At 35.1% G+C, this 23,792-nt stretch overlaps 4 protein-coding genes, 1 long non-coding RNA gene and 1 other non-coding gene across 9 annotated transcripts; 3 read left to right on the plus strand and 3 right to left on the minus strand.

Annotated features, from left to right (window-relative positions):
• Nucleotides 1-42: 42 nt before the first annotated feature.
• On the minus strand, nucleotides 43-4,048 carry LOC111788253 (probable protein phosphatase 2C 59). Its single transcript, XM_023668552.1, has 9 exons — nucleotides 3,889-4,048; nucleotides 3,412-3,639; nucleotides 2,706-2,833; nucleotides 2,283-2,381; nucleotides 2,042-2,200; nucleotides 1,429-1,515; nucleotides 1,257-1,348; nucleotides 740-814; nucleotides 43-643 (listed from the first exon to the last, which is right to left on the minus strand). The coding sequence occupies exons 2-9, from the start codon at nucleotides 3,492-3,494 to the stop codon at nucleotides 485-487; spliced, it is 882 nt and encodes a 293-aa protein (XP_023524320.1). The 5' UTR covers nucleotides 3,495-3,639; nucleotides 3,889-4,048; the 3' UTR covers nucleotides 43-484.
• A 3,697-nt stretch (nucleotides 4,049-7,745) lies between these two features.
• Nucleotides 7,746-10,095, plus strand: LOC111788340. 3 transcript variants are annotated; one of them, XR_002814128.1, is made up of 3 exons: nucleotides 7,746-7,865; nucleotides 7,960-8,094; nucleotides 8,204-8,460. It is a non-coding gene; the product is annotated as an uncharacterized LOC111788340 (long non-coding RNA). The 3 variants fall into 3 exon arrangements; XR_002814129.1 differs by lacking the exon at nucleotides 7,746-7,865 and adding an exon at nucleotides 9,718-10,095 and having other exon boundaries at nucleotides 7,876-8,094; nucleotides 8,204-8,297; XR_002814127.1 differs by lacking the exon at nucleotides 7,746-7,865 and having other exon boundaries at nucleotides 7,874-8,094.
• A 682-nt stretch (nucleotides 10,096-10,777) lies between these two features.
• Nucleotides 10,778-12,735, minus strand: LOC111788235 (peroxidase 46-like). Its single transcript, XM_023668517.1, has 3 exons — nucleotides 12,372-12,735; nucleotides 11,594-11,773; nucleotides 10,778-11,402 (listed from the first exon to the last, which is right to left on the minus strand). The coding sequence occupies exons 1-3, from the start codon at nucleotides 12,591-12,593 to the stop codon at nucleotides 10,821-10,823; spliced, it is 984 nt and encodes a 327-aa protein (XP_023524285.1). The 5' UTR covers nucleotides 12,594-12,735; the 3' UTR covers nucleotides 10,778-10,820.
• A 104-nt stretch (nucleotides 12,736-12,839) lies between these two features.
• On the minus strand, nucleotides 12,840-12,913 carry TRNAI-AAU. The gene has a single exon. It is a non-coding gene; the product is annotated as a tRNA-Ile (tRNA).
• Nucleotides 12,914-13,108: 195 nt separating this feature from the next.
• LOC111788203 (uncharacterized vacuolar membrane protein YML018C-like) lies at nucleotides 13,109-19,073 on the plus strand. Of its 2 annotated transcripts, none has more exons than XM_023668472.1 (8): nucleotides 13,109-13,290; nucleotides 15,649-16,023; nucleotides 16,853-17,067; nucleotides 17,662-17,732; nucleotides 17,825-17,926; nucleotides 18,102-18,219; nucleotides 18,389-18,524; nucleotides 18,791-19,073. In XM_023668472.1, exons 2-8 carry the CDS (start codon nucleotides 15,706-15,708, stop codon nucleotides 18,857-18,859), a joined length of 1,029 nt encoding a protein of 342 aa, XP_023524240.1. In that variant the 5' UTR covers nucleotides 13,109-13,290; nucleotides 15,649-15,705; the 3' UTR covers nucleotides 18,860-19,073. The 2 variants fall into 2 exon arrangements, with proteins under 2 accessions (XP_023524240.1, XP_023524239.1); XM_023668471.1 differs by lacking the exon at nucleotides 13,109-13,290 and adding an exon at nucleotides 14,285-14,833.
• Nucleotides 19,074-20,055: 982 nt separating this feature from the next.
• On the plus strand, nucleotides 20,056-23,086 carry LOC111788306 (ER membrane protein complex subunit 4-like). Its single transcript, XM_023668633.1, has 5 exons — nucleotides 20,056-20,357; nucleotides 21,008-21,161; nucleotides 21,550-21,647; nucleotides 21,785-21,850; nucleotides 22,821-23,086. The coding sequence occupies exons 1-5, from the start codon at nucleotides 20,172-20,174 to the stop codon at nucleotides 22,857-22,859; spliced, it is 543 nt and encodes a 180-aa protein (XP_023524401.1). The 5' UTR covers nucleotides 20,056-20,171; the 3' UTR covers nucleotides 22,860-23,086.
• The last annotated feature ends 706 nt before the right edge of the window (nucleotides 23,087-23,792 follow it).

Consider the following 23,792-nt stretch of genomic DNA (forward strand, 5'->3'; position numbering starts at 1 on the left):
AAAACTATTTTAACCATAACTAAACAAGTTGGGATATTGGTAGCTTTTGTGGGATAAAATTCCCTCACCAGAACAGAAAGTTGATACAACTGTATTGCCAAGTTATGCTATTAAAAAAGAAAAGAAAATAAAAGAAATTTCACACCTAACCAAAAAGGGAACATGGAAATTACCTTAAAAAGGGCTGAAGACAACACAGACAATTAACATTTTAATTAAGACTCTTTACAATTTGACCAATGAACATTTCTACAACCTCCACGCAGCAAGCTAGGACTATGTAGGCAGCAACTCAGACACCGTACTGCACAAAACCAACCTCATAACTTCTCGTTATGTCATTCTCTCTTTTTTTTTTTATAAGTACAATCAACAATGTTACTGGAATTCCCAACGACTACGAACCACCAAACACTACTGCAGTTCAGTCGAGACTTTCGGACGGACGAGTCGGAACCAGAAGGCGAAGCTAGGATAGATGTTCTTACCCAGAAGTTGGAAGAGAGGGGCTTCCCTGATTTGCCAAGAAACGGACGACGACGCAAGTAATGTTATCAGCGCTACCTCTTTGATATGCTTCTTGCATCAACCTCTTAGCCGCCTCTTCTGGGTCCGGAATTGGTTTGGTCATAGCAACAGCTTCCTGAAGAAGACATTGAACATTTGGTAAACTTTACAGTTTGGCATCAAAATTGAGAGTTGTATAGTGATGATAAATAAAATGAATGGACTTGCAAACCTCGTTAGTGACGACATCCCATAGCCCATCACTAGCAAGTATAAGAAACTCGAGCGAGCTATCAATCTTTTCCTCCTGCAAGTACAATCATGGAGTTTAACACAGGTAACCAAATGAATTTGAATGCTATATTTAGAGATGTGGCGTCTCCCCATGAGAGAGACTTGTAATGAGAAAAGCAAATGATAGCACATCCATCCTTTGAAAGATTCAAAAGCACATATATCTACTAATATCAATCACAAGCCACAATCCTCCTTTTGAGTGTAAGTTTACCAAAGTCCAAACCAACAAGGAAAAACAATTGAACTCTTTTCAAACAAGACCTCAGTTATATCATTCGAATATTTGGATGAAAGATTCTGATTCTGATTCTTTCTTTTGATATTTCTTTCTTTTCAACAAGGAAAAAATACTATTGCCCTGATATTTCTTTCTTTTCATCATAATGCAGTTAAGCAACAGTCACTCAATGAATAGTCATACCAATTTACGCTACAGACAACGTAAAATGTACCTGAATTTCAGGGTCAGCAACAACATATTGCTTTAACAACCTATCACCAAATGCACGTGAAACAGCAAGAACACCTCCAACTCTCCAAGTTCCTGCTCATGCAACTTCCAGTGATTAAAATGAAACAACCATTCTTACTTTAATGTCTTGCTAAAGGAGGTGATAACCTTACCAGCCCACATCACAAATCCTCCTGCATCCTCAATTCGTCGTCGCTCATCAGTTTGGTCAGGCTTATGATCTCGAGAGACAGCAATGGCTATATGATATCAAAGATAATAGGGTAAATAATTGAAAATGTTGGGAAAAGAATTGTGAGCATTTAATCATTCAACAAATCCTCACTGGCAAGAGCAGAAACCCAGTCAGCTAAGTATAATCAACGGTATTGTCGGATAGGTAATGAGAGCAGCAAGAAGCAGACATGTTATATATTAAAAGCAAGAATATTTCTTTTAACGTCATCAAAAACACTCGTGGAAGAGGGTCGAATTCCATTACCATGGTGTGGGGGAGGGAGAATGATCAAGGGACGGCATCATTCTAGGACTGCAATGCTATAATTGTTTACTCTAATTTACATCGCCAACGCTATGTTCATTCCAACTTCTTATAAAATAAAAAATTGGATAACATTACTTAAAAGAGGAAATTCCAAGAACCAAAGTGGTCTGTCAAAATATGAATTAAAAGAACATTGAGCCATGAAACTTCGCAGCAACAAATTTATTCAAAACATGACCAACTATCTTTAAAACAACATGGAAAGAGATGGACATCCTCACCAGTGCCACCCCGGCAAATAACAGCTCTAGAATCACCGACATTTGCAACAAGTAAGCGATCACCAACTAGAATGGCAGTGGATGCGGTTGATCCAGCATCTCTGTTTTGATTATTTTCAGACTTCAGAAATTCTGTGTCTGTATGGTTGTAGGCATCAGCTGCACAAAAAACAGTCAATTGATTAGAGATAAAAGAACGATTATTTAGACGAGAAAATCAAAGAAAAAATATGTGCTATACCTATGGCAGATTTGGTATCCGATATGAACTTTGGATGGCTGATTAAATTACTAAAAAGATTGTGCTTCACATACTCTGCAGCTCGTGCTCCCCCATGACCTGACATAACAAAATGGAAACATTTGGAGTTTTTCCTTGAAATTACCAGATATTAGAGCAGCCACAAAAGGGAGCAGGCCAAACACTTGTGCATGTGTTTTTGATAAGAACCATCTCGATGCAAGATAAGGAGGAATCGAAAACAAAATTTGGAAATATTTTAGTCTACATATTGGTAGATTGAATATCATACGACGAAAACTTCTACAGGAGGGAGATTAAGTACATATCAAAGTGTAGCTGTATATCACCAGAAACAAAATTCGTTCACAATAACCACGGTAGCTGCAATACAAAATACAAGAGAAAGGGAAATTGTCATACCGTCAAACACACCAAATAGACCAACTATTTCTCCGTCCACGCCATCTATACGTGTCTCATAAAAATCTTCCATCGAAGATCTCTTCCCCGGAGAGCTAGCATATCCGTAGCTGAACTTTCCATTCTGACTGCCATTAAGGACACATAGTATTTTCAGTATACCGAGTATTTTATTCTAATGCCTCGTAATGAAAATCAATCAGAGAACAATAAAATCCTTAAATACGTAGAGAAATTAAAGAAACCATCCAAAACGCCATACAATCAAAAGTATCCATCAGCGCAATCAACTTCAATATTAACAACCATAAGAAAAACTTCAACCTCCACAGCCCATGAAATTGAGATTAATTCATTCATCTGGAACCGGAGGTACTACAAATCATCATTATCCTTGCCAATCAGTCATAAAATTCAATTGAAGAAGGGACTATGCATAAATTCCAGAGCAGATTATCATCGATGAATCTAAAATTAAAGGTAGCATCGCTAAATTACAAACCCAATCGATTGAGAATAGTTCCAATAATCGCTTACGCAATAAGGAATAATATTCCTCAGAAAGCACGCCCAAACTTTAACAAGATTCTGTTCTTTCGACATTGAAATTAAACCGAAACCACAAATCCAAACAAGAATACTTTTATCAATCCAAACAGCTTTGGATCCACCACGCAGATTAACGAACAAAAAACTCCGAATCTACCTTAGTCCCCCGCCGCTTACAGGAGCCTCCTCAGCAGCATGAATCTGGCTCGAACAAGACAAGACTGAATTCAGATAGCCCATATTGTGTAGGCTCTCAAAATGCCCAGCTCCAATCTCTTCGATCAAAATGGAAAAAACAAGAAATATCCTGAAGCTATGGTCACAGATGCGAAAGGAATAAGCCGCTCCTCACATGACAGTGGAGCCACCGAACATGAACTCAAATCTGCAATTATATCCACAACTCCCCGATTTCAGATTACACAATAAACAAAAAGAAGCCACAAAAATGATACAATAACACGGATCTTATATCTCCAAGAACAACCAAGCCATGTGAAAACGAGAAAAATCAATAAAAGCTTCAGATAACGACGATAATTGGAGCAATAATTACAGCCATAGAAGGAATTAATCAAGAAAGTTGGACCAAGAAACACGAATACAGAGAGATATGAGATTGTAAAGAGAATACCTGTAAAGGAAGGAGGAAGAAGAATAGTAGGGGAAAGAGAAATGGAAGCAAAAAGAAAAAGGAAAAGAAGAGAGAGAGCTCAAGGAGCGTTTAAAGGAGAAACGACGAGTCGACGGAGAATGGGGAAAACAGGGGAAGGATTCTGTTGCATTTTTTGGGTTTTTAGTTTGTTAGGGGAAATTAAAAATTAAAAATTAAATAAATATATATATATATATTTTTTGGGTATTTATTTTGGTAATAATGATTAAATAAATAAAAAGGATTTTGTTATTTGGTGGTACCAAAAAAGGAGAGAAGGGGTCATGGGATTACGCGTCGCCATTGGAAGAGCTGAGCTCGCGCGCGCTTGGACTGAGTCAATGCAACCGTGAGAGTTTTCGAAGCGCCATTGAAATGGCCGTCCTTTCTCGGGCCCATGATTCACACGTGGCGCACATGCAACGACGGTACACCACTCGTTCTGTGAGCCTCAACTACATTTCTATATTTCTCTTCTCTTTAAATTTATTCTTTAAAAAAAAAAAATTATTCTTTTTCTTTTGCTTCCGTGCGCTTCTAAAAATATGATATTACATTTGTACTCAAATGTATTTTCTCTTATTTTATTAAATATTAAATTTTAAGATCTAATTCCGAAACAAAAAAAAAGTCTAATACTTGAGAACTCAACTTTAGATTGGTCGACATCGTGAGGGGTCGACCCAAGGCCACTCGACGGACTATGGTCAATTAGAGGGAATTGTTGACTGGCCCCTTTGAGGGGTTGGTCGAAGTTGATTCATATAACAACTTCGGGACAAAATTCTCTTCTTTAGAATGAGGCTCGACGATTTTTGTCGCAAATCAAATTTCTTGTCTAAATAGCATAAGGGATGTCAAACTGGGTTTGTAAGTCGTCTAAAACTGATCGACCAACTATTCAAAGTTATCGTCTAAATAACATAAGTCAACCCATTGAAGGGTCAACCCAAGGTTGATTGATCGACCCCTCGAGGTGTTGGTCAAAGGACTTTGTGTGTCTAACTCTTGGGGGCAAGCTAATTTGACTCCTTACTCGACCAACATTCTAACCAGTTTCTTCGAAAAAATAAGTAAATAAATTTTCACGAGAATTGTGGAGCTTGACGATGAGAGAAAATACAAAAAAATCGCTTTATAGTCAATTTGTCGGTATCTAAAGGGTATCGTTGAGCTCAAGTAACCGTTTAGTAATAATGACACAACCCGACAACATGACTAGATTCCTCAAAAGTTTTAAAATACTCCAACACGTATAGATATATGATTCTAAAATACGACAATAATCAAATTCAAAAGATACGCAATAAATACTTACTTTTTATGGTATGAATTTTCTTATAAATCTAATTATTTACTTAAATATTAAATATTAATTTTCTTATAAATTATTTTAAATTATCTTATTTAAAAAAAAAAAAAAAAAAGTTTATCATTTTCTAATGTTACAGAGCATTTAATAGCGTGGTTATACAAATTTCTCATTAATTTTCATCCAAAAGAGGTAAATAAATGAAGGTATTAATCAAATTAATTAAACTCTTATACCAATAATTAATTGTGATTAGATTGCTTAATTGAATTGAAAATAATTACTTGAAGCAAGCGTTAAGCCATTCTTACGCTCCAAGCACACGTCTCCATACCTGGAGTTACTTGCACACTTTCAGATTGCTTTATCATATTCAACAAAATTACCCTTTTATTGAATATTTCTCTTGTGAGTGAAGATAACATTTTTTTTACTATAATATTTCACCGTGTCAGCTGCTTTAATTTTTAACTTATGAAATCATAAATTAATTTAAATTTATAAAATAAATAATAGCATTCAAATTCCTTTCTTTATGGTCCCTTTTTTTTATATATTCTTTTCCGCCTCACTGGTAAGGGCGCGTCAGCAAATAGACAATAATATTGGATGTCCAAGTAAACGTGTCAACCAACTAAAAAAAGGGTATCGTAATTTCAAAATACCCAAACTGCCCCACGTGGCACGTGATCACTTCTACCGATCAACCGATTTCAAATAAGAAGATTAATGGTTTGTAACGAAACATATATACCTGTTAAAGTTTAATGATGAAATAGTCATCTAAAACCGTATTTTTATTCATTTAATCCGTAATAAATATATAATTTTTTATATGTTATTTTACTCTAATTTATTTTATTGATAATTAAATTTTGAAAATTTAATTGATAAACTTTTAAAATCAAATTATGATATCAATTTTCAACCTCAAATTTTTAAAAAATAAAAATAATAATTATAGGAGATATTCAAAATATTTTTCAATAATAAATTATTTTTAATTTTTCTCTCACATCACTATAATGCTTTTTTTTTTTCGATAACAAAATAATAAAAATAATAATAATTATAATATGTGACAAATTAATGGTCATATTTACCAATATGTTACACTTAGAAGCTTAACAATTTTTTTAATGGCTATAAAATCTAATAGCGTAGTTAATTTACAATTTTTTACGACAGTCGATCCTTTGGAAAATTTACGACAATATATCAATATTAAACCAAACGAATAGTAACTAAAATGAATATTATAATTTTTAATTAATTATATTTATCATATTAGTAATAAAATTAATAGTAAAATATATATATTTTAATCGAAATTGTAATATCTTAATTAGTTCGAGATATTTAGATTAACATGTTAAACATGGGAATAATGGAGTAGTTAAGACGTGTTTAATTATCCTAAAAGTCTTAGTTTAAATTGCTATTTATTCACGTGGATTCATTAATGGAGCCTATATATGAATGTCTCATATCTATTAAAAACACAACAATACAATGTGAACACACGTGTTGAAATAATTTTATTTTAAAATTAAAACAGTGTATTCCTACCGGAGGGCAAAAAAGTCAAACTGCAGCAATCCGTTGCTTTAATTTAATTAAATAAGATATGTTCAGACAAGGATTCAAACCCTTCATTTTTAAAATTACAATAATACCCTTCGAATTTTATAAATATTTTAAAATTGCAAGTCAAAATAAAGGGGCACGAGTGGACATTCTAATCTAACGTGTTTTAAAGTGAAAAAATGAGATTCACGATGTCATCACTGTATGATCGATAATAGTACATGACTTGACTTAGCATCTTTGTTTTTTTCAATTAAGAAAGTAAGAATGCAATTGGTCATGGAACTTTGAAAGTCTTCGGGATGTGATTAGTCATGAAATTTTGAAAGTTCATTTTGATCGTACGATATCATTTAATAAATTTTTATTTCAATAACGTAAATATAATAATACAATTTTTTAAATATATATTAAAAAAAATGATAAAACTTTGTTATAAATCCCAATTTTAATTTAGTTTTTTAATTTTAATATTAATAATTTAATGACGGTAGTCCCTTTCGTAGATAAATATTTTTGAGGTTTAAAGAAATTTTTTATTGAAATAAATTAATAAACTAATTAATAGTTAACATAGTTTATAATATCGTAAAATAATAAAAATCAATATTTTGAGAATTAAATTAATAGTTAACATAATTATTAAAATTTGTAAAAAAAATAATTGACTTGTTTACAAAGTCTAACTAAACGGTAGAAGCCAAATTAAATAATAAATACGAGTACAGTTTATTTATTAAGAGGTAAAAAATTAAGAGTAAAANGTTTAGTAGTGATTAGAAGAAACGTCTAAAAAATGAAAAAACAAAAAGAATAAATATTCGAAAAGAAAAAAAAAACTCAAATTATAAATATGAATGGGCAATTTAAATGAAATATTATTAATATTTATAATAGATGGATGATGGGGGCTCTTTGAAAACAGGCCTGTTTACTTTTTGGTTGGGTCACACGAGAGCGCCCAGGAAGATTTGGATCTGAGAGGAAGGTCTAGAATTTCTTGGGCCGATCGGACTCCATTAACGACGATCCATTACCTTTCATCTTCTTCACCACGGTTTATTCATGATTGCTCCAAGTTTCATTTCTCACTCGCTTTACCTTCTCTTCCGAGCTGGCAAATCAATTGAATATGAATTTTTGGTTTGCAGATCAGGGAATGTCATAGTTGCGATCGATCTCTATCAGTAATGGCAAACCAGCAACAGGTTGATTCAAGGCCGTGGATTCTCGATCTCGTTCCCTTTATCGTTGTTATTCTAATTGCTGCTCATGTTCTCGCGCTGGTACTTCAATCTCAACTTCAACCTCTTTTTTTTTTTTTTTTTTCCCCCATTCTATTAGAAGTCGCTTCAAGTGCGAAATTCATCATTTGATCTGGGAGTTTTGTTTTAGGGCTACTGGATTTACAGATTAGCGACGGATAACAGAGCTCAAAGGAGGAAAGCACATTCAAGAACAGTTTAATTTACTTAGAGAAGAAAAGAAGGTTAGTGAAACCCTAATTTGTTGAATGTTTTCGAAGCTCATAGCTGCAATGCTAACAGAAAAACGTGTTTGTACTATCTTTATTACTTGTTACTGTATCTAACAGTTGAGAATGATATATAACATATCATTTCTTTAATGTCGATCCAATTATGTTGGGTTAAGGGTTCTGCATTTTGATCTAGTTGACCACTATCATAGCTAAGGTTCTCTAACTATGCGCTATGTTTTCAAGGATCTACCGTAAATTATCAGTGAACCATCTGCAGGAGCAATATTAGAAACTAATAATCATCATTATAAACTGGCCGTACTATCCCCTTCACTCATCAGTACTTAACTATTCATTATCAATGTAACTATAAATTTGAGGTTGATTCTTGTTGATAAAGTCTATTGACGCACATTTTACATTCACTTAACAATTGTTTGATACGTGTTGATGGACCTATATTGACTTTGTACAACTAGTGTCGAACACATATCTATTGCATCTAACAAATGTCTGATACATGTTCAACAAGTGTTTAGAGTGTCCAAGTGTTTGTCATGTGTTAGCTATGGACATGATAGCCAAATTAGTGTCTGTGCTTCTTAGGTATGAATAACCTTCTATTTAGTTATTCCACAAGGGAATGGGCAATGCTACATGAACGTGCACGAGTAGATACATAATAATATAGGGCAAAAATCGTGAATTTGGAGAGACGAATACATCAAATACATAAAATTTTTGACTTTGAATTTTCTTCTTGTATAAGAAGATGTGTGTTTTATTAAAACACGTTCCTGGTGGATCTGTATATATTCTTCTTAGATTAGCACTCACTCAAGATTGGCGCAATGCTCTTAGGTCTGATTTTTCAAAGGATATATGATATGTCCTTTGCTATCGGGTCTCTTACCACAGTTCCATATTGAATATGTTTCTTAGTGAATAAGTGATTATATACTCCTATTTCTCTATCACTCTCGGAAACAGGGGAAGAAAGGGAGGAAGAAATGAGATTATTTATAGCCCTTTGAGACCTTATGTAATTTTCTTCGGTTGGGTTAGCTTTTTGGTAGGAAATGCGGTAGTAGAGTTGCGTTGTTAATCCTATGTTGGTTTCACTGCCCGAAAATGTCGGATTAGACCTTATAGTTGGCTAGTAGCACAATGCATATAAGAACCAGAAACTCTATAGAGGGCATGGCAAGTCCTTGGCTCGTTTTGGGTATCTAGAAATTGCATGCATGCGTAAGAAAATGAATACCAGGCTACATATTATGGCTTTGATATTCTATACTAGTTTTCTTTCAGTAGCTTGTCAAAGAAGGCTTCTTTGCATTCTTAATTTTAGATGATTGTTATGATCAAGCTAGTCATAGAGTCGCATATCATGAAGAAGTTTATTTTGAATATGTTGATTCATATGCAGTTGGCCTGTATTTCAGTTGCTGCCTATAATGAGTTGCTCTAAGATATGGCACTATGTAGTCGATCTTATGGTCGAGCGGTGATTTCATCCTCTGTTGTGATTAAAAAAATTGATGATGAGAAACCGTCTGTATCTCAGTTTGCAACGAGCCAGGAATGGCCGTTAGTGGACAACCAAGAACGAAAACGGATTCGATCAATCCCCATTCTCTCTTAAATAAAGAGCTCGCCCTTGAGCTTTTAATAGTCAGGGGCGGGTCTTACCTGTTCTGTTCCTGCAATGTGGATTGTTAAGTCTATAGTTCTGCATTATTGTTTTTGTAAGTTATTTTACTTTAGCTGATCAGTCTATTCAAAAGATTAGGTGCTGGTTGGGTGTGCTGCATTATTGTCATATGATTTAATTACATGGATTTTGCTGCAGAACGTTTAAATATTGAAATTGAAATTAGACTGAAGATTATTAAACTGCTGCAGAACGTTGTAAGAATGTTTTGGAGATTCTTAGGTATATCATTTTGGTCGAGAATATATACCTTAACCAGAAACATTATTAGGTGTATCATTTTGGTACTGAGTAACATCCATCCAATACCATACAAAGAAACCCACAACATTGGATTATTTGTATTCTTGTTTAAATTATTACATCTCCTTGACCTTATATTCTTTCTTCGGCAGCTTAATGATTTTATAACGGCTTATGCCCACCATAGCAGATATTGTCTTCTTTGGGCTTTTCTTATCGAGCTTCCCCTCAAGGTTTTGAAAACGCTTTTACTAGGTAGAGGTTTTCACACCCTTATAAGAATGTTTTGTTCTCCCCAACGCTTCTGCTGGCACTCGTTCCCTTCTCCAATCGATGTGGGACTTCTCAATCCACCCCTTTCGGGGCTCAGCCTCCTCGCTAGAACATTGTCTACTGACTGACTCTGATACCATTTGTAACGGTCCAAGTCCACAGATATTGTTATCTTTGGGCTCCTGAGGTACTTCCAATAGACGGGTATTTTAGGGATTTCTTGGGTCGAAATGATCAACAAAATATAATAACTATATTTTTAATAACTATTGTATATAATACATATATATTTTTTACTATTCTCAGACATTATTAGTAGAACAAGACAGTCTAATTTCCCCTTCGTCCCCACTTTTAACTCCAACACTACTAAGTTTCAAGAACGACTGACCCCAGTTCTCAAAAAACCCAATCTGATCCTTAGCAAATCTCTCCACGTGGGCCCTGGTCCGGCCGTCGCTAATCAGAATGGAATCCGACTGAAACAGCCCCTTGTGCGACAGAATGTTTTTGTAGTACTGATTGTCGAAGACATTCGCCGTCGCCGGATCGTTGTCAACGACGACGGTGGAGGCGGCTCCAGCGGGGCACCGCTGCATAAGCTCGTTGGCGTAAGTGCCGTCGAGAGAGGCGTCGATGAGGGTCATCTGCCCGTTTGGACCCTTTCTGAAGCGGTCGTTGAAGGCGCTACAGTGGGCGGTTCCGATTGTGTGAGCTCCTGAGAGTATGACGAGATCGTCTGCCGACAGTCCTTTTGATGAGAAGAGACTCATCATTTGGTCGACTGAAAAGCTTGTGTCGACGATGTTTGGTCGGACGTTTGTCGCCGCCGATATCCTTCCGTCTCGTCGGCCGGTTGGGACTTCGACGGAGGGCCCGCCGGCCTGTGCCAAGGAGGAAATCAATAAAGTACACGGCAATTGAGAGATTTGAAATGGTGTTTAAATTTCAAACAAGCCATGTCATTTCTTCTTATAAATTGTTTTACATGCACTTACTTTGGGACGTACACAGTGCATAAAAATAATTGAATTAGGCTCGAACGATATTTTTTATGAATGGACAAAGAACTCACGAATTCAACGGCATCTCTAGCGGCCAAAACAACCACGTCGGCACAAGAAACAATTCCGGGGCAAAAAAATTCTAGAGTTCTTTTAGCTGAATCGATCGCTTCAAATCCTCCAAGAGACTTGTTTGCTGGATCGGTTCGTTCTGTTTCGTTTCCTTGAAGTAATATAGAAGCGTCACAACCCTACAATTTTATATCTTACAACAATTCAATAAAAGAAAAATTAAATTAAAATTTTATCTGTAAATTAAATAATTAATTTAATAAAGAACTACTTTATTGATTTATTCATTATTAAAACAACCACCAAATTATGAAATGTAACATGCAAAAAGAAAATAAAATTTAATAAAAATCCAACAAAAAGTTTGTACTACGCCGGCCCGCCCACAGTAATGATAAAGGGCAATAATGTAAACAATAATTAATCCAAATTTAAAATTTTAGGCGGGTTTATTAAGCATTCTGTTTTTAGTTTTTTTTCATTTTTAAACTTTTTTTTTCATTAGTAATCATTCAAAAAAATTTCTTAAATAATATATTTTAGTTTCTAAAATTTGATTTGAATTAAAAAAAAATATTTGAGAAAACAAAATAACTAAATTTACAAATGGAATTAATGTTCAAAGTTTCAAGATTTAATTTAAATTTCATTGTATAAAAAAAATTAAAAATTCATGTTCAAATTTATTAGCTAAGCATGAATACTAAACAACATTAAAGCAAGATCCACGACAAAATTGAGAAGAAGATACGGCGTCGTTTTACCAAAACAACTGACCTCGACGAAACAGTCATGGAACATCAATCGGAGGAGCTTGCCGGGGACGGTGGGGTCCTCGGAGGAAGCCGATCTGACGGCATTCTTTACAATCAACTCCGCCGCAGGACACGTGGCAGAATAGAAACCGAACGATAAGGCCGTGGCCGTGGCCGGAAGAAACAAACCCAGAAGAACAAAAAACTTGCAGCATATCTTCCAACACGACGCCGCTTTAGCCATGAATGGGCATAAAAGGGAGTTTGGAGCGGCCTTGGTTTAGCGTTGGCTTAGCATTATAAGGAAATGGAATGAAAGAGAAAGGAGGAGGCAAATGAATTGTAGTGTTCTTTAAAGCGGCATTGAAGACGTTGGGTGGTGGCAGAGTGTTAAAAGTCACACGGCTTTGAAGAGACATGTTTTGGCCTTCAAGCCAAGCATTTACTCTGGCTCTTTAAAATATGAAAAATGAAAAGAAATAAAATAAAATGGCCCATGCAGGTTTCGAACCTGCGACCTTCGCGTTATTAGCACGACGCTCTAACCAACTGAGCTAATAGGCCAGTTGAAACGTGGAGCACTATTATTTTTATTTCGTTTTCAATTTGGACTTTTTCAATTTCATTTTATGTTTCTTTTTCCGAACTTATTTATTTTTCCGCTATAACCATTTACTTATTAATTTATTTTAGAGATGTTAACTATAAATTATGTAGTATCATTTGAAAGAAGGCAAATACACTATCCATTGGCGCGTAGGGAGCTTCAAATTGAGAGAGCGCGAAAATCCTAGCAGAGAGCGTGTGTGTGGATTGATCATCTTCATCAGCATCATCAAGCGGCCGAGGGATTAACGAACTTGTTCCCCACGGCGACTCATGATCTCTCGAGGATTCAGTACAGGCTCGAGGAGGAGTTTCAGCAAAGCTATCCTGACAGCGTAAGAGCAACACGATTTTCTTCTCTCTTCTTCTTCTCGTTTATTGAATCGAGACATTAATTGGATTAAGGAGGAATTTCTCTTCACTGTTGGCATTTCACTGTACTAGTGCCAGATTCAGAGTTTGATGTAGCATTATTTCATTCTACATCGTTAAGAGCATCATAAGCTCTCTCTCGATCGATCCGAGGCACTATTTGGTTTGAGGATTAAGTTAAAATCTGGAGCTGAATTTGAACTACTTCATTCTCTCGTTTTTGCTGTTATTTCACTGTACTAATACAAGATCACGAGCGTAATGTAGAATCATTCAATTCGACAGCGTAGGAGCAAGTAATCAATCCTGACAGCGTAAGCGTTTTTCTTCTTCTTCTGAGTGGAGGTAAGATTTGTTTTGAGGAGGAAACACAAAATAATATTGAGAAAAGTTATTTCATTATCTTTTGGCTATTAGCATTTCACGCTAGTGTCGCAAGATCTTGATCATAACGTAGAACTACTTCACTCAACAGCATAAGAACAAATAATCTGTCCTGACAGAGTTAGTGCAACATAGTTCATTTTTTAGGGGAGGCACTATTTGGTTTGAGTAGGAAGTACTAGATCTTGAGCTTAATGGAGAGTTATTTCATACTTCTATTTGAGCTTATTGCTGAATCGTCCCCTTCTCTCGTCTGTCGGCATATTTCGCTGTACTAATCAACAATTTGTTAGAGTTCTTAACTTTAAATTGTTCATTTCGCAGTATAGATATTGTTGTCATGAGAATGGACTAGATAATTTTCAGGTTGAAGTTTTCGGAAATTTGATCATCCTGCAATTTCTCTTTATTTTCGAAATTCTGATTCTAGTGAGCATTTTGATTTTTTATAGAACATTTGATTAAAATTTTCCATGAAAATGGATTCAAACAATGATGATAACAGAGATTGTGAGTCTCTGTTTGACGTTTGAGATTAAAAATCACCTTAGAACACTACTGAAATTTTTCTCCGTACCTTATCTGATAAACGTATTATTGGTAATTGTTAGAAATTAGAAATATTTTTTAAACATTTTTATTAATTTATCCTAAAATTTATTTTCCCTTTTGCGCGCACACGCGTGCCATATTTGTCGCTCTGTCACAAAACCCACTGAACTCTCAACAAACTGTCATCTTCACAAAGCATTTCCGAAAAACCAGACTACATTCATTATACTGATGCCAAATCCAAAACCTTCTAAATTCCAATGCACTTTCTCGGCTAACAGCAGCTCGTCTCTGAGCACCTTTCTCAATTGACGAGCCAATTTCTCTGTCGATCCAATTACCGCCAAGAAAAACAAACAAAAAACAACCTCCTCAAATTAACACCTGTTTCTCGAGGGCAAAGAGGCTAGCTCTCATGATGTTTATCAATTCTTAGCCGAAATCGAGCTTGCCGGTTCGAATTTGAGCGGGGTTGTCGTTGGTCGGAAAATGGGCTTGAGGTATAAGTTTGGTTTGGGATTGATTTGTATGGCAGTTCTTATATGGGTTGCTTCCGCGGAAATTACTCAGGTTTGTTCTGCTTTCTTTGGATTTGTTAAGGATTTATTGTTGTTTTTGTTTGGGATTGATTGTTTCGTTAATTCGGTTTAAGAACGTTAATCACGTCGAATATTGGATTCTCTTTAACATGCATGGACAGAACAGTGGGGTGAATGTTTGTCTGTTACATGTTTGGGAAAATTATGAACCAACATGATGATTTTGACGTGGATGCCATTGTTGTTCAACTATGTTATTTGATTGTTCTTTTTGCTTTGCCTTGTGTTCGTTTAGACATTTGCCATGCTCTTTTGCTTTTAATTTTAAATATTTTGTATGTGTTGAAGCAAGTTGAAATTTGATTTTCGAATTCTTGTGAACTATCAATAAAATAGGTTGGAACTGCTTTAGTACTATGTTAATTCACTACTAAACTCGACATATCGAGTGAAATAAGGGGTTCAAATTGCTCTAATGTTGTGTTAAATTACTGTTATTAAATTTAAGCTTTAGCTAATAGTTATGGTATATTTATTCTTTTATGTATATTCTTAACCTTTCTATTGACTTGTAGCTTGGGTATTAATTTGATTGAGAGATATGCGAAATCTTAATATGAATTGTAGAGGTTTAAGTTACTGTAATATCATGTTAAATCACCAATAAATTTGCTGAAGTGTTTTTAAGTGAAACGCTTATTATATAAGCACTTTTCGAAGAAAATGTGTTAAACGCTTCATCTTCGAACACTGCACATTTTTAAGAAAGACAGTCACAAACTTATGCTTTGTGTACATTCTTAGAATTTGGGAAAACTACAACTTACCCAATCCTTGTTTGTGCAGAGAATCTTCACTGAATATAAACAGCCTTTTGCACTCTCTTATTTAGGGGTGTCTCTCATGGTGGTATATTTACCAGTGGCAGTTGTCAAAGATTTGGTTTGCAGCTTATTAAACCCAGATCTACTCAATGACCACCATGAAAATGATGGCTCTGTTCCAAGCTCTTCAATTGGACTTGATGTTCCTTTGAAATTTAATGAAATACATTATAAATTTGATGAAGACTTGAAAAGCTGCCTAACTAGTGACAAAGATTTGAGTGAAAGGGAAGAGGGACAGCCTTTGATGTCTAATTTTGAATCACATCATAAAGTTAGTACACGGGAAATCATTGAACGCAGCCTTTATCTTACTCCCATATGGTTCACTACTGAGGTACACAGTTCTAAACTGTTTTTGTTTGTTGACTTTGCTGATTTTGTTGTTTAACGTTGTCTACTTCATGTTCTTTTAGCTGATTATAAACGTGGTTGATATTTGTAGCTTAACGTTCATTTGTGATTAATAACTCTAGTTAAACAACACTTCTGGTTTCTGAACTTTTGTGAAAATAACAATTTAGTCTATGAATTGTCAAATTGGTGACATTTAATTTTTGAACTTTAGTATGTACTATTTAGTCCATGCACTTTAAAAATTGTATTAATTTAATCCGTACTGTGAAAAATCCATGAAAAGAATTAAGAGTTTAACGACTTAGTTTTCTAGTTTTAACACATTTGATCTCTAATAAGTTTGGTAAGATATTCCATTAAATCTTAACAATAGTTTTCACAATAGAGACTAAATCCTTACAAAATCATAGTATAAATTGTTACATAGTAAAGTACAAAAATTTAATTGTTACAATTAGAGTTCAAGGAAGGACTAAATTATTAGATTACATGTTTTTTTTAACAAAAAAAAAAATGGTCCTATTTGATAACGTTTTGGTTTTGAGGTTCAGGCTGTTCTAATCCTCGCTCAAAAACATTTTTGAGATCATTGCTAGAATTTGAAAAGTGATATAAAGTTATTGTTTTCTGATTATAAAATTGGACCAAGATTTTAATAACGTTTTCAAAAAGTGAAAAAGTAACCAAAGAAAAAAAAAAGAGGCACTGTATAAATATCTATTGAGTTCATCGGTTATCATTGATTGTTAACTTTAAGATCTCATTTATCTGCAATGTCACTTTGATAAATTTGTTTGAGACTTTCACAGTACTTCTCGAACTCGGCCCTGGCAAACACGAGCGTTGCTACGGCAACCATCTTAAATTCCACATCAGGCCTTTTTGCCCTGCTGTTTGGAGCTCTTGTTGGACAAGAATCCATAACCATTACCAAGGTGGTTGCTGTTTTCATTAGTATGGCTGGAGTTGTCATGACAACCCTGGGAAAAACTTGGGCAACCAATGGGTTCCCAGTCATCTCTGAGTAAGTTTTGCCATTGATTACCATAGTTTAAATAATCTTCATTTCATATTTAAGATGAAGCAATCGCATATGACTTTTCTTTTGGCCAAGAGCCCAGCCCTGAGTCATATATATAATACGCACATGCACGTGCACACACACACGCACGATGTATTGGGCCTCAGCCACTACCCACGAGGAGACTTCGATGAGATTTTCATCAAATAATGTTTGTCTAAAGTTCCTACTTTCTGGTGTGACATATTTTTATTTGCTTATTTCTATTTTATTTAATTGATATGTCGAGCTCACTAAAATTTTCGAGCCAATAAAAATGTCACATTAGAAAGTAAACAGGAGCTTCTTCTTACCACTAGTAAGTAGGCAAGTATGGTTCATTTTCATTATCGAGCTTTAGTTACACTTGTGAGGAACTATCCCTGAACATTTAATCCCTTATTGTCTGACCCATGCCTTGAGCTCTAGTATCTTACATTTTACATTGTTTCCAGATAACCAGCTGTTGATGGTAAAGTCCACCTTAAAATGAAAAAACGTCCACATGTACTAAATTCTTTCTTGTAACTTACTGTCTTTTCTTCCTTTATTGGTGAGGTCTCGAGGGAGAACCATCACCGGGGACGTTTTTTGTCTTCTCTCCGCAGCAATCTATGGATTATTTACTGGTATGGCATTCTAAACCTAACTAGTAACTGTTTTTGTTGAGGATTCAAATGTTTTACTTCATGGTAATTATTGAATTGTGTGATTGGTATAGTGCTGCTCAAGAAATTAGCTGGATCAGGAGGAGACAAGATTGATGTGCAGAAGTTCTTTGGATATGTTGGTCTATTTACCATAGTGGGTCTTTGGTGGCTTGGTAAGTAGTGTTTGGTGAATGTTTATCAAGTCAATTTGATGATTTGGTTCTGTTTAAGTTTCGTTGTGCCTTTTCCATTAAATGGTCATGTGAAATTGTAAATGATAGAATTAACCAAGACAATGTTGTTGCTGCCTTTAACTGCATTGTTCTTACTATTAAAGTCACTCTGTAGTTTGGCCTCTAACTGCTATGGGCATTGAACCTCCTTTCAAGTTTCCTCCCTCAAAATCCATCACTGAAATCGTGGTTTTGAATGGCTTCGTTGGGAACGTTCTATCCGATTACTTTTGGTATGTCGAGAATACTATATATTTTTTGGGTTGACCACATAGCCCTCTTCATGACAACTGAATGAAATTTTGCTCTCTTTATTCCCCAAAATATTCATTTTACACTTGTTGTTGATGCTATGTGATTGTCTTGAATTACATACATGGAGAAACTGTTTTGCCCTTGCAGGGCCCTCTCTGTGATTTGGACTTCTCCATTAGTTTCTAACCTGGGCATGTCATTGACAATTCCCCTTGCTATGCTGGCCGACGTGATATTGCACGGTCGTCGCTACTCCACCCTCTACATTGTAGGTTGTGTTCAGGTAAACGCTCATCCGCTCAACAAAATTTGAGCATGATATCTATTTAGTCGGTATTTTGGATATGTTTAGTTCGCATCTGAATGTCATTCATAGGTTAAGGAATCTGTTACTATCCCAAAGCTCGATGGTTTGATCTCCACCCCAATATTCATATATCATGCCATCTTATCTAAATCCTAGGATATCGTATTTGTACTCGAGCATTCGATACAGAGGCGGGCAGGACGGGAAGTTCTTAGCTCTATGTTCTTCTGCTTTCTATTCAGGTATTTGCTGGATTTTTCATAGTGAATTTTTCAGACAAGATCTCTGCTGGAGGCAGCCAGTGCCTTTGAAGAAGAGGAGGGTGTACATAGAGATTTGGTATAAACTGGTGGAAACTACTTTGAAGCATGAGACGTATGAGTATATAATCCTGGGTTTTAGAGGGAAATTGTAAAATATTTCAAGATTTATAGGGGAAAATAACATTAAATTTAGTTGTTATAATCATATGTGTTAGATTTAGAGACTAGTTTCTTTTTTCTTAATTTTTTTCTTCTAATTTTCTAATTTTTTGTATTTTATTTTACTTTTTTTATTAGTTTTTGTTTGAAAATCATTAAATAATATTATAGCTAAGTTAAATTTTTATTTTTTATTTTTTTGTTTTGATAAAGTTGTTAAATCTATTAAAAAAATTAACATGGTTGAAAGAAATTAATGAGTTTACTAGCCTTCAAAGTTGCTTTAGTTAAAACGGTTAGTAATCATGAATATCCCGATATTGTCCATTTTGAGCATAAGCACTCATTTGTTTTGTTTTGGCTCCTTCAAAAGGCTTCGTCCACTTTGAGCATAAATTCTTATTGCTTTGTTTAGGGCTTCCTCAAGTCAATGTGGGACTCACCCCCAACAATCCTTAACAATCCTCCCCTCGAACAAAGTACACTACTATGGAGCCCTCGAACAGCCTCTCCTTAATTGAGTCTCGCAATTTTTTTTGTTAGATATCTGAGGATTCTATTGTCACGACTATGTTTAGGGCATGACTCTAATATCGTATTAGTAATCACAAATCTCCACAATGGTATGATATTGTTCACTTTGAGCATATAAGCTCTCATAACTTTGTTTTGGGCTTCCCAAAATGCCTCGTACCAATATAGATGTATTATTTATCTATAAACCCATGATCATTCCCTAAATTAAACAATGTAAGACTCGCTCCCAACAATCCTCAACAAAAAAAAATGAGTGAATGAATTAGCATAAATTAAAGTTTAAAATTTTCATTCGATAAAATTAAAAAAATTTGAGTGTTCATTGTAAATATACGGTAAGAATTAAAAATTTTATTATTTTTTATTTTAAAATTTCATCCATTAACAAATATTGGAATATGAGAATTTATATGAAAGAATACATGTTTTATTAAGACATAAGCAAACATTAAAGCAAGCTCAGTATATTCTAGCTTTCGAAAAAGATTTAATTAATTATATTTTTATAAGTAAGAAAAAAAAAAAGGATTAATCTCGTTGAAATATAAATATAAATATAATTAGAGAAAAGTAGAGCACAAGGATCTGAATCTTAAACTACCGAAGCGACTAAGCGAGTTTAACTTCAACTCCACCATCGAAAAATCCGAAAATTGTATTCTGAATGGAGAAGGGTAAAGGTTTGATGGTTGACGGTCGGCGATGGGCCGTCGATTTCACCGACAATTCGTCGTCGAATTCGACTCGCGATATTCCCGATCCTCCCGGTTTCAACCGTGCTTCTCAAGATCAGGACGATTCGACTCTCAGCCGTCAGAAGAAGGACGCCGAATCCAATTGGAAGGCACAGGTGTTACTCGAAATTCTATTATTTTGGTCGATTAGGGTTTTTGTTTTCTGGTTTTTGTCTATTCGATTGTGTTTTGTGATTGTTCGTGCTTAATTTTTCGGTATCTCGCTGAGCGGTAGTTCTTAGGCGGGATTAGCGAGTTTTGAAGCGAGAAACTATCGATTACCTTTTTAGAGGATTTCGGTGGGCGAGATTGCATATTAGTGGAAACCTTGTGCTTTTTGTTTGATTGCTTAATGACGGAATTTCGAGAGTTGAATGCAATCTCTTACCTTCTTAAGCATTTCCGATGGAAAATTCTTTGTCGAATCTGTAAGCCGTTTAGCTGTTGGAGAAAATTCAAACAACTCTCCAAGGTGAAAATCACACATGTTGTTTTACAAAAGAAAAAAGTTCGTAAGATGAAGGTCTTGAAATTTGGTTCGAACTATATAAACTCTATTTTAACCACTAATCGTTTTTATTTTCTTGTGAAGAATTTCTGTCCATGTTGTGAATCGTTTTTTTAGTTCCAAGTGTTTATTAACAAAGACTCTGGTTCTGAATCTTTGTTCCATGATGTTTAATCTGCGTCTTTGTTCTCATGCTGTTTCTTTACCATCAAGAATTTGATTATCAAATGAAGTACCAACCTTACAATATATGAACAGAAAGCTTGGGAAGTGGCACAGGCGCCTTTGAAGAATTTGTTCATGATGGGCTTCATGATGTGGATGGCTGGAAGCACTGTTCATTTATTTAGCATTGGTATCACATTTTCAGCTCTATGGCAGCCCATAAGTGCCCTGCAAGGCGTTGGAAAGGGTAGGATTAATATCCTTTTTTTTTTTCCAACTTTACTTCATGTTTGTTAGTGCTAAGCTGGCTTTTAAGAGATCTTCCAACGACCCGAGTCTCCTTATTAGTGTATTCTACATAAAGAGGCATTTTTAGGAGAATAATCATGTTTCTTGTTTCATTTTTTTTTGGTGGTTTGGGCCTTCTAAGTTCTTTGTTCTTGATCAAGTTTCTTTTATCAGCAGATTCGGAAAAATGTTAAGCTTAATTCTTACTGTTATGTTTGTAGAATCGCTATATAAGATACATATTTGTGAACTAGGAAAAATAATAGAATTTACCGATGTTGACGATTTGATTCTAGTAGGTTTAGCTTATTGTTGCCTGTTACTATTGATATATCTTCTCGCTGCAGTTTTTGAGCCTTACAAGGACAGTAAAGTAGATCTTCTTGGACCTAAGTTGCTGTTTATTGCCCTTAACCTTGGAGGATTAGCATTAGGTGTTTGGAAGGTGAGTTTTCTAATTATTATTGTTATTATTGTTCTTTTTATGTTTTTATCACTTAATCCCTAATATGTTCTTAGCATCTCTCTAGCATTTGGTGATCACTGCTTAATTTTCCCGTATTTCGAATGTGGCTTTTGCAGCTTAACACATTGGGGCTTTTGCCAACTCATATATCAGACTGGGTTTCATCTCTGCCACCTGCTCAGGTCAGAATTTACTCGTGTCCTAATATGATTTACGTCCTTTTCTCAGGCACGTGCTGTGCTTGTGCATGTCACCTGAACTTCTCAAAGCTTTCAGAAATGATATATGGAATTTGTTATATTTATCTTGTTGGGCTTCATGTTTCAGTAATGCTTGGTTCCAAATCTTGTGCTTAACTAGTAGTCAAATGGGAGAGTTCTCTGGATTCAGTCATCTTGAAGTCGATGACTTCAAATCTTGATGATCTTCTATTAATAGTATTAATACTCTATTAGTTACTCGAATCTAAATGCTATCGGATTCGTTTTTGTGTAGTGCGAAATTAGGTAAGGTAGAAATGCTTGGACATCGACGAAAGTATGGGGAAAAAATCCCCATGCTTTTGTTTCTCTTAGGATGCAAGTTCTGCTAATAATCAAGAAGCAATATTCGTCAATTGGTTTGGTTGATAGGATTTCTAGGCCATCTATTTTGTATACTTTGTCTAGGAGAGTTTAAAGGGATTTTAATGTGGACGAGTTGTGATTAGTAATGATTGGCAGTGGAAAGGTAAGGTTAGCAGTAGTAAGCTAGATTGCGTACCGTTATTTAGTTAGGTTCGATGGGAGAAAATAGGAGAAGGGAAAAGCCAACGTGAGCATAACTTAACCGGTTTAGGCATTAGCATTTCTTGATCAAATCCCTTGCTGGCAAAGGCTTCAAACTAAGGTATGAGAACATGGACAAGGGTGTTTATCTCCTCGGCGAACTTCTCGAGCCTCATAAATGGTCGTCCTCGTGGTAAAAGTTTTGCATCTCGGGGACTTAGACGAGGGGAAGAAAAGGGAAAAAAAAGAAAGAAAAAAGAACCTTTCGGACTTGAAAGGTAGCACAGATTTTTATGAGTGCCAGCATCTTGGAACATAATCTCTATGATATTAGTTCTTCAATCCATTGTAGCATTGCTAAAGAATTCACGGTCTTCCTTTTCAGGAGGTCGAATTTTCGGGTGGTGGCTTTCCTCTTCGTTAAGATGCACACGACTTCCTGTGAAACTAACAGAGGAAAACATGGATCTGCCTGTTGACGATCGAATTTCGCAAGCAGATTGCTCGTGTTGTGCATTAACATGATGATATCTCTTTGTATTACGCCTGCATGGATTATAGATTGTGTTTGATCAAGAACAATGTTACAGATGTGCTGCTGAAGGCACAGCTATTATTTTTATGGTACACACTCATGTTATGTTTTTTTTCCCCCAGCTAGTTTCTGGTAGCAGAATATATTTTTGATTTTTTAACATTCAAAATTTTTTTCTAAACCTTAGATTATATTATAAGTAGTATTAATTTTGATTTTTTAAAAACAATATTCCCAAGAGGAGAAATCATAAATATGACGTAATTAATCCAAAAAATTGAATTTTATTTCCCCAGCGATTCCATGCCCAAAATGGGTTAATTTATACAAAATATCATATTACTAAATTTAAATTTTGTACTTTTATTTTTAAAATTTTAAATTTGTTTCCAAACTATTATTTTGTAAACATTTTCATTAAATTAAAAAGAAAAAATGTGATGTGACGATAATTTGTAAAATAATGTTGGCTCAAGGTAAACTTAGCCGGTAAATATACATTTTTCAGGTCACTGTGGTATAAATGGGCCCGGCCCAGATAATTTGAAGCCTTGAGAGCTGTGGTCTAAATTGGCCCGGCCCAGATAATTTGAAGCCTTGTCACTGTGGTATAAATGGGCCCGACCCATCTAATTTGAAGCCTGGTCACTGTGGTATAAATGGTCCCGGCCCATCTAATTTGAAGACTTGCGAGCTGTGGTCTAAATGGGCCGGGCCCAGATAATTTGAAGCACTGAGAACTATGGCTTAAATGGGCTCGGCCCAGCTAATTTGAAGCCCTCTGTGGCCAAACAGCTCTGGAGTTTTTCGCTGTTATCCCGG

Source organism: Cucurbita pepo, chromosome LG02 (assembly GCF_002806865.2).
Source record: "Cucurbita pepo subsp. pepo cultivar mu-cu-16 chromosome LG02, ASM280686v2, whole genome shotgun sequence".
Taxonomy (NCBI): Eukaryota; Viridiplantae; Streptophyta; class Magnoliopsida; order Cucurbitales; family Cucurbitaceae; genus Cucurbita; species Cucurbita pepo.

Bases quoted from the DNA above. Each gene is read 5' to 3' on its own strand.
- LOC111788253 (XM_023668552.1), bottom strand. From the start codon at position 3,494: ATGGGCTATCTGAATTCAGTCTTGTCTTGTTCGAGCCAGATTCATGCT. The intron at 2,834-3,411 runs GTAGATTCGGAG...CCTTAATGGCAG, and splicing joins GTAAGCGGCGGGGGACTAAG to TCAGAATGGAAAGTTCAGCT. The intron at 1,349-1,428 runs GTAAGGTTATCA...TTGCATGAGCAG, and splicing joins AGGATTTGTGATGTGGGCTG to GAACTTGGAGAGTTGGAGGT.
- LOC111788235 (XM_023668517.1), bottom strand. From the start codon at position 12,593: ATGGCTAAAGCGGCGTCGTGTTGGAAGATATGCTGCAAGTTTTTTGTT. The intron at 11,774-12,371 runs GTCAGTTGTTTT...ATAAAATTGTAG, and splicing joins TCCATGACTGTTTCGTCGAG to GGTTGTGACGCTTCTATATT. The intron at 11,403-11,593 runs GTGAGTTCTTTG...TCCTTGGCACAG, and splicing joins CTAGAGATGCCGTTGAATTC to GCCGGCGGGCCCTCCGTCGA.
- LOC111788203 (XM_023668471.1), top strand. From the start codon at position 14,753: ATGGGCTTGAGGTATAAGTTTGGTTTGGGATTGATTTGTATGGCAGTT. The intron at 16,024-16,852 runs GTACACAGTTCT...AGACTTTCACAG, and splicing joins CCATATGGTTCACTACTGAG to TACTTCTCGAACTCGGCCCT. The intron at 17,068-17,661 runs GTAAGTTTTGCC...TTTATTGGTGAG, and splicing joins GGGTTCCCAGTCATCTCTGA to GTCTCGAGGGAGAACCATCA.
- LOC111788306 (XM_023668633.1), top strand. From the start codon at position 20,172: ATGGAGAAGGGTAAAGGTTTGATGGTTGACGGTCGGCGATGGGCCGTC. The intron at 21,162-21,549 runs GTAGGATTAATA...TTCTCGCTGCAG, and splicing joins CCTGCAAGGCGTTGGAAAGG to TTTTTGAGCCTTACAAGGAC. The intron at 21,851-22,820 runs GTCAGAATTTAC...CTTCCTTTTCAG, and splicing joins CATCTCTGCCACCTGCTCAG to GAGGTCGAATTTTCGGGTGG.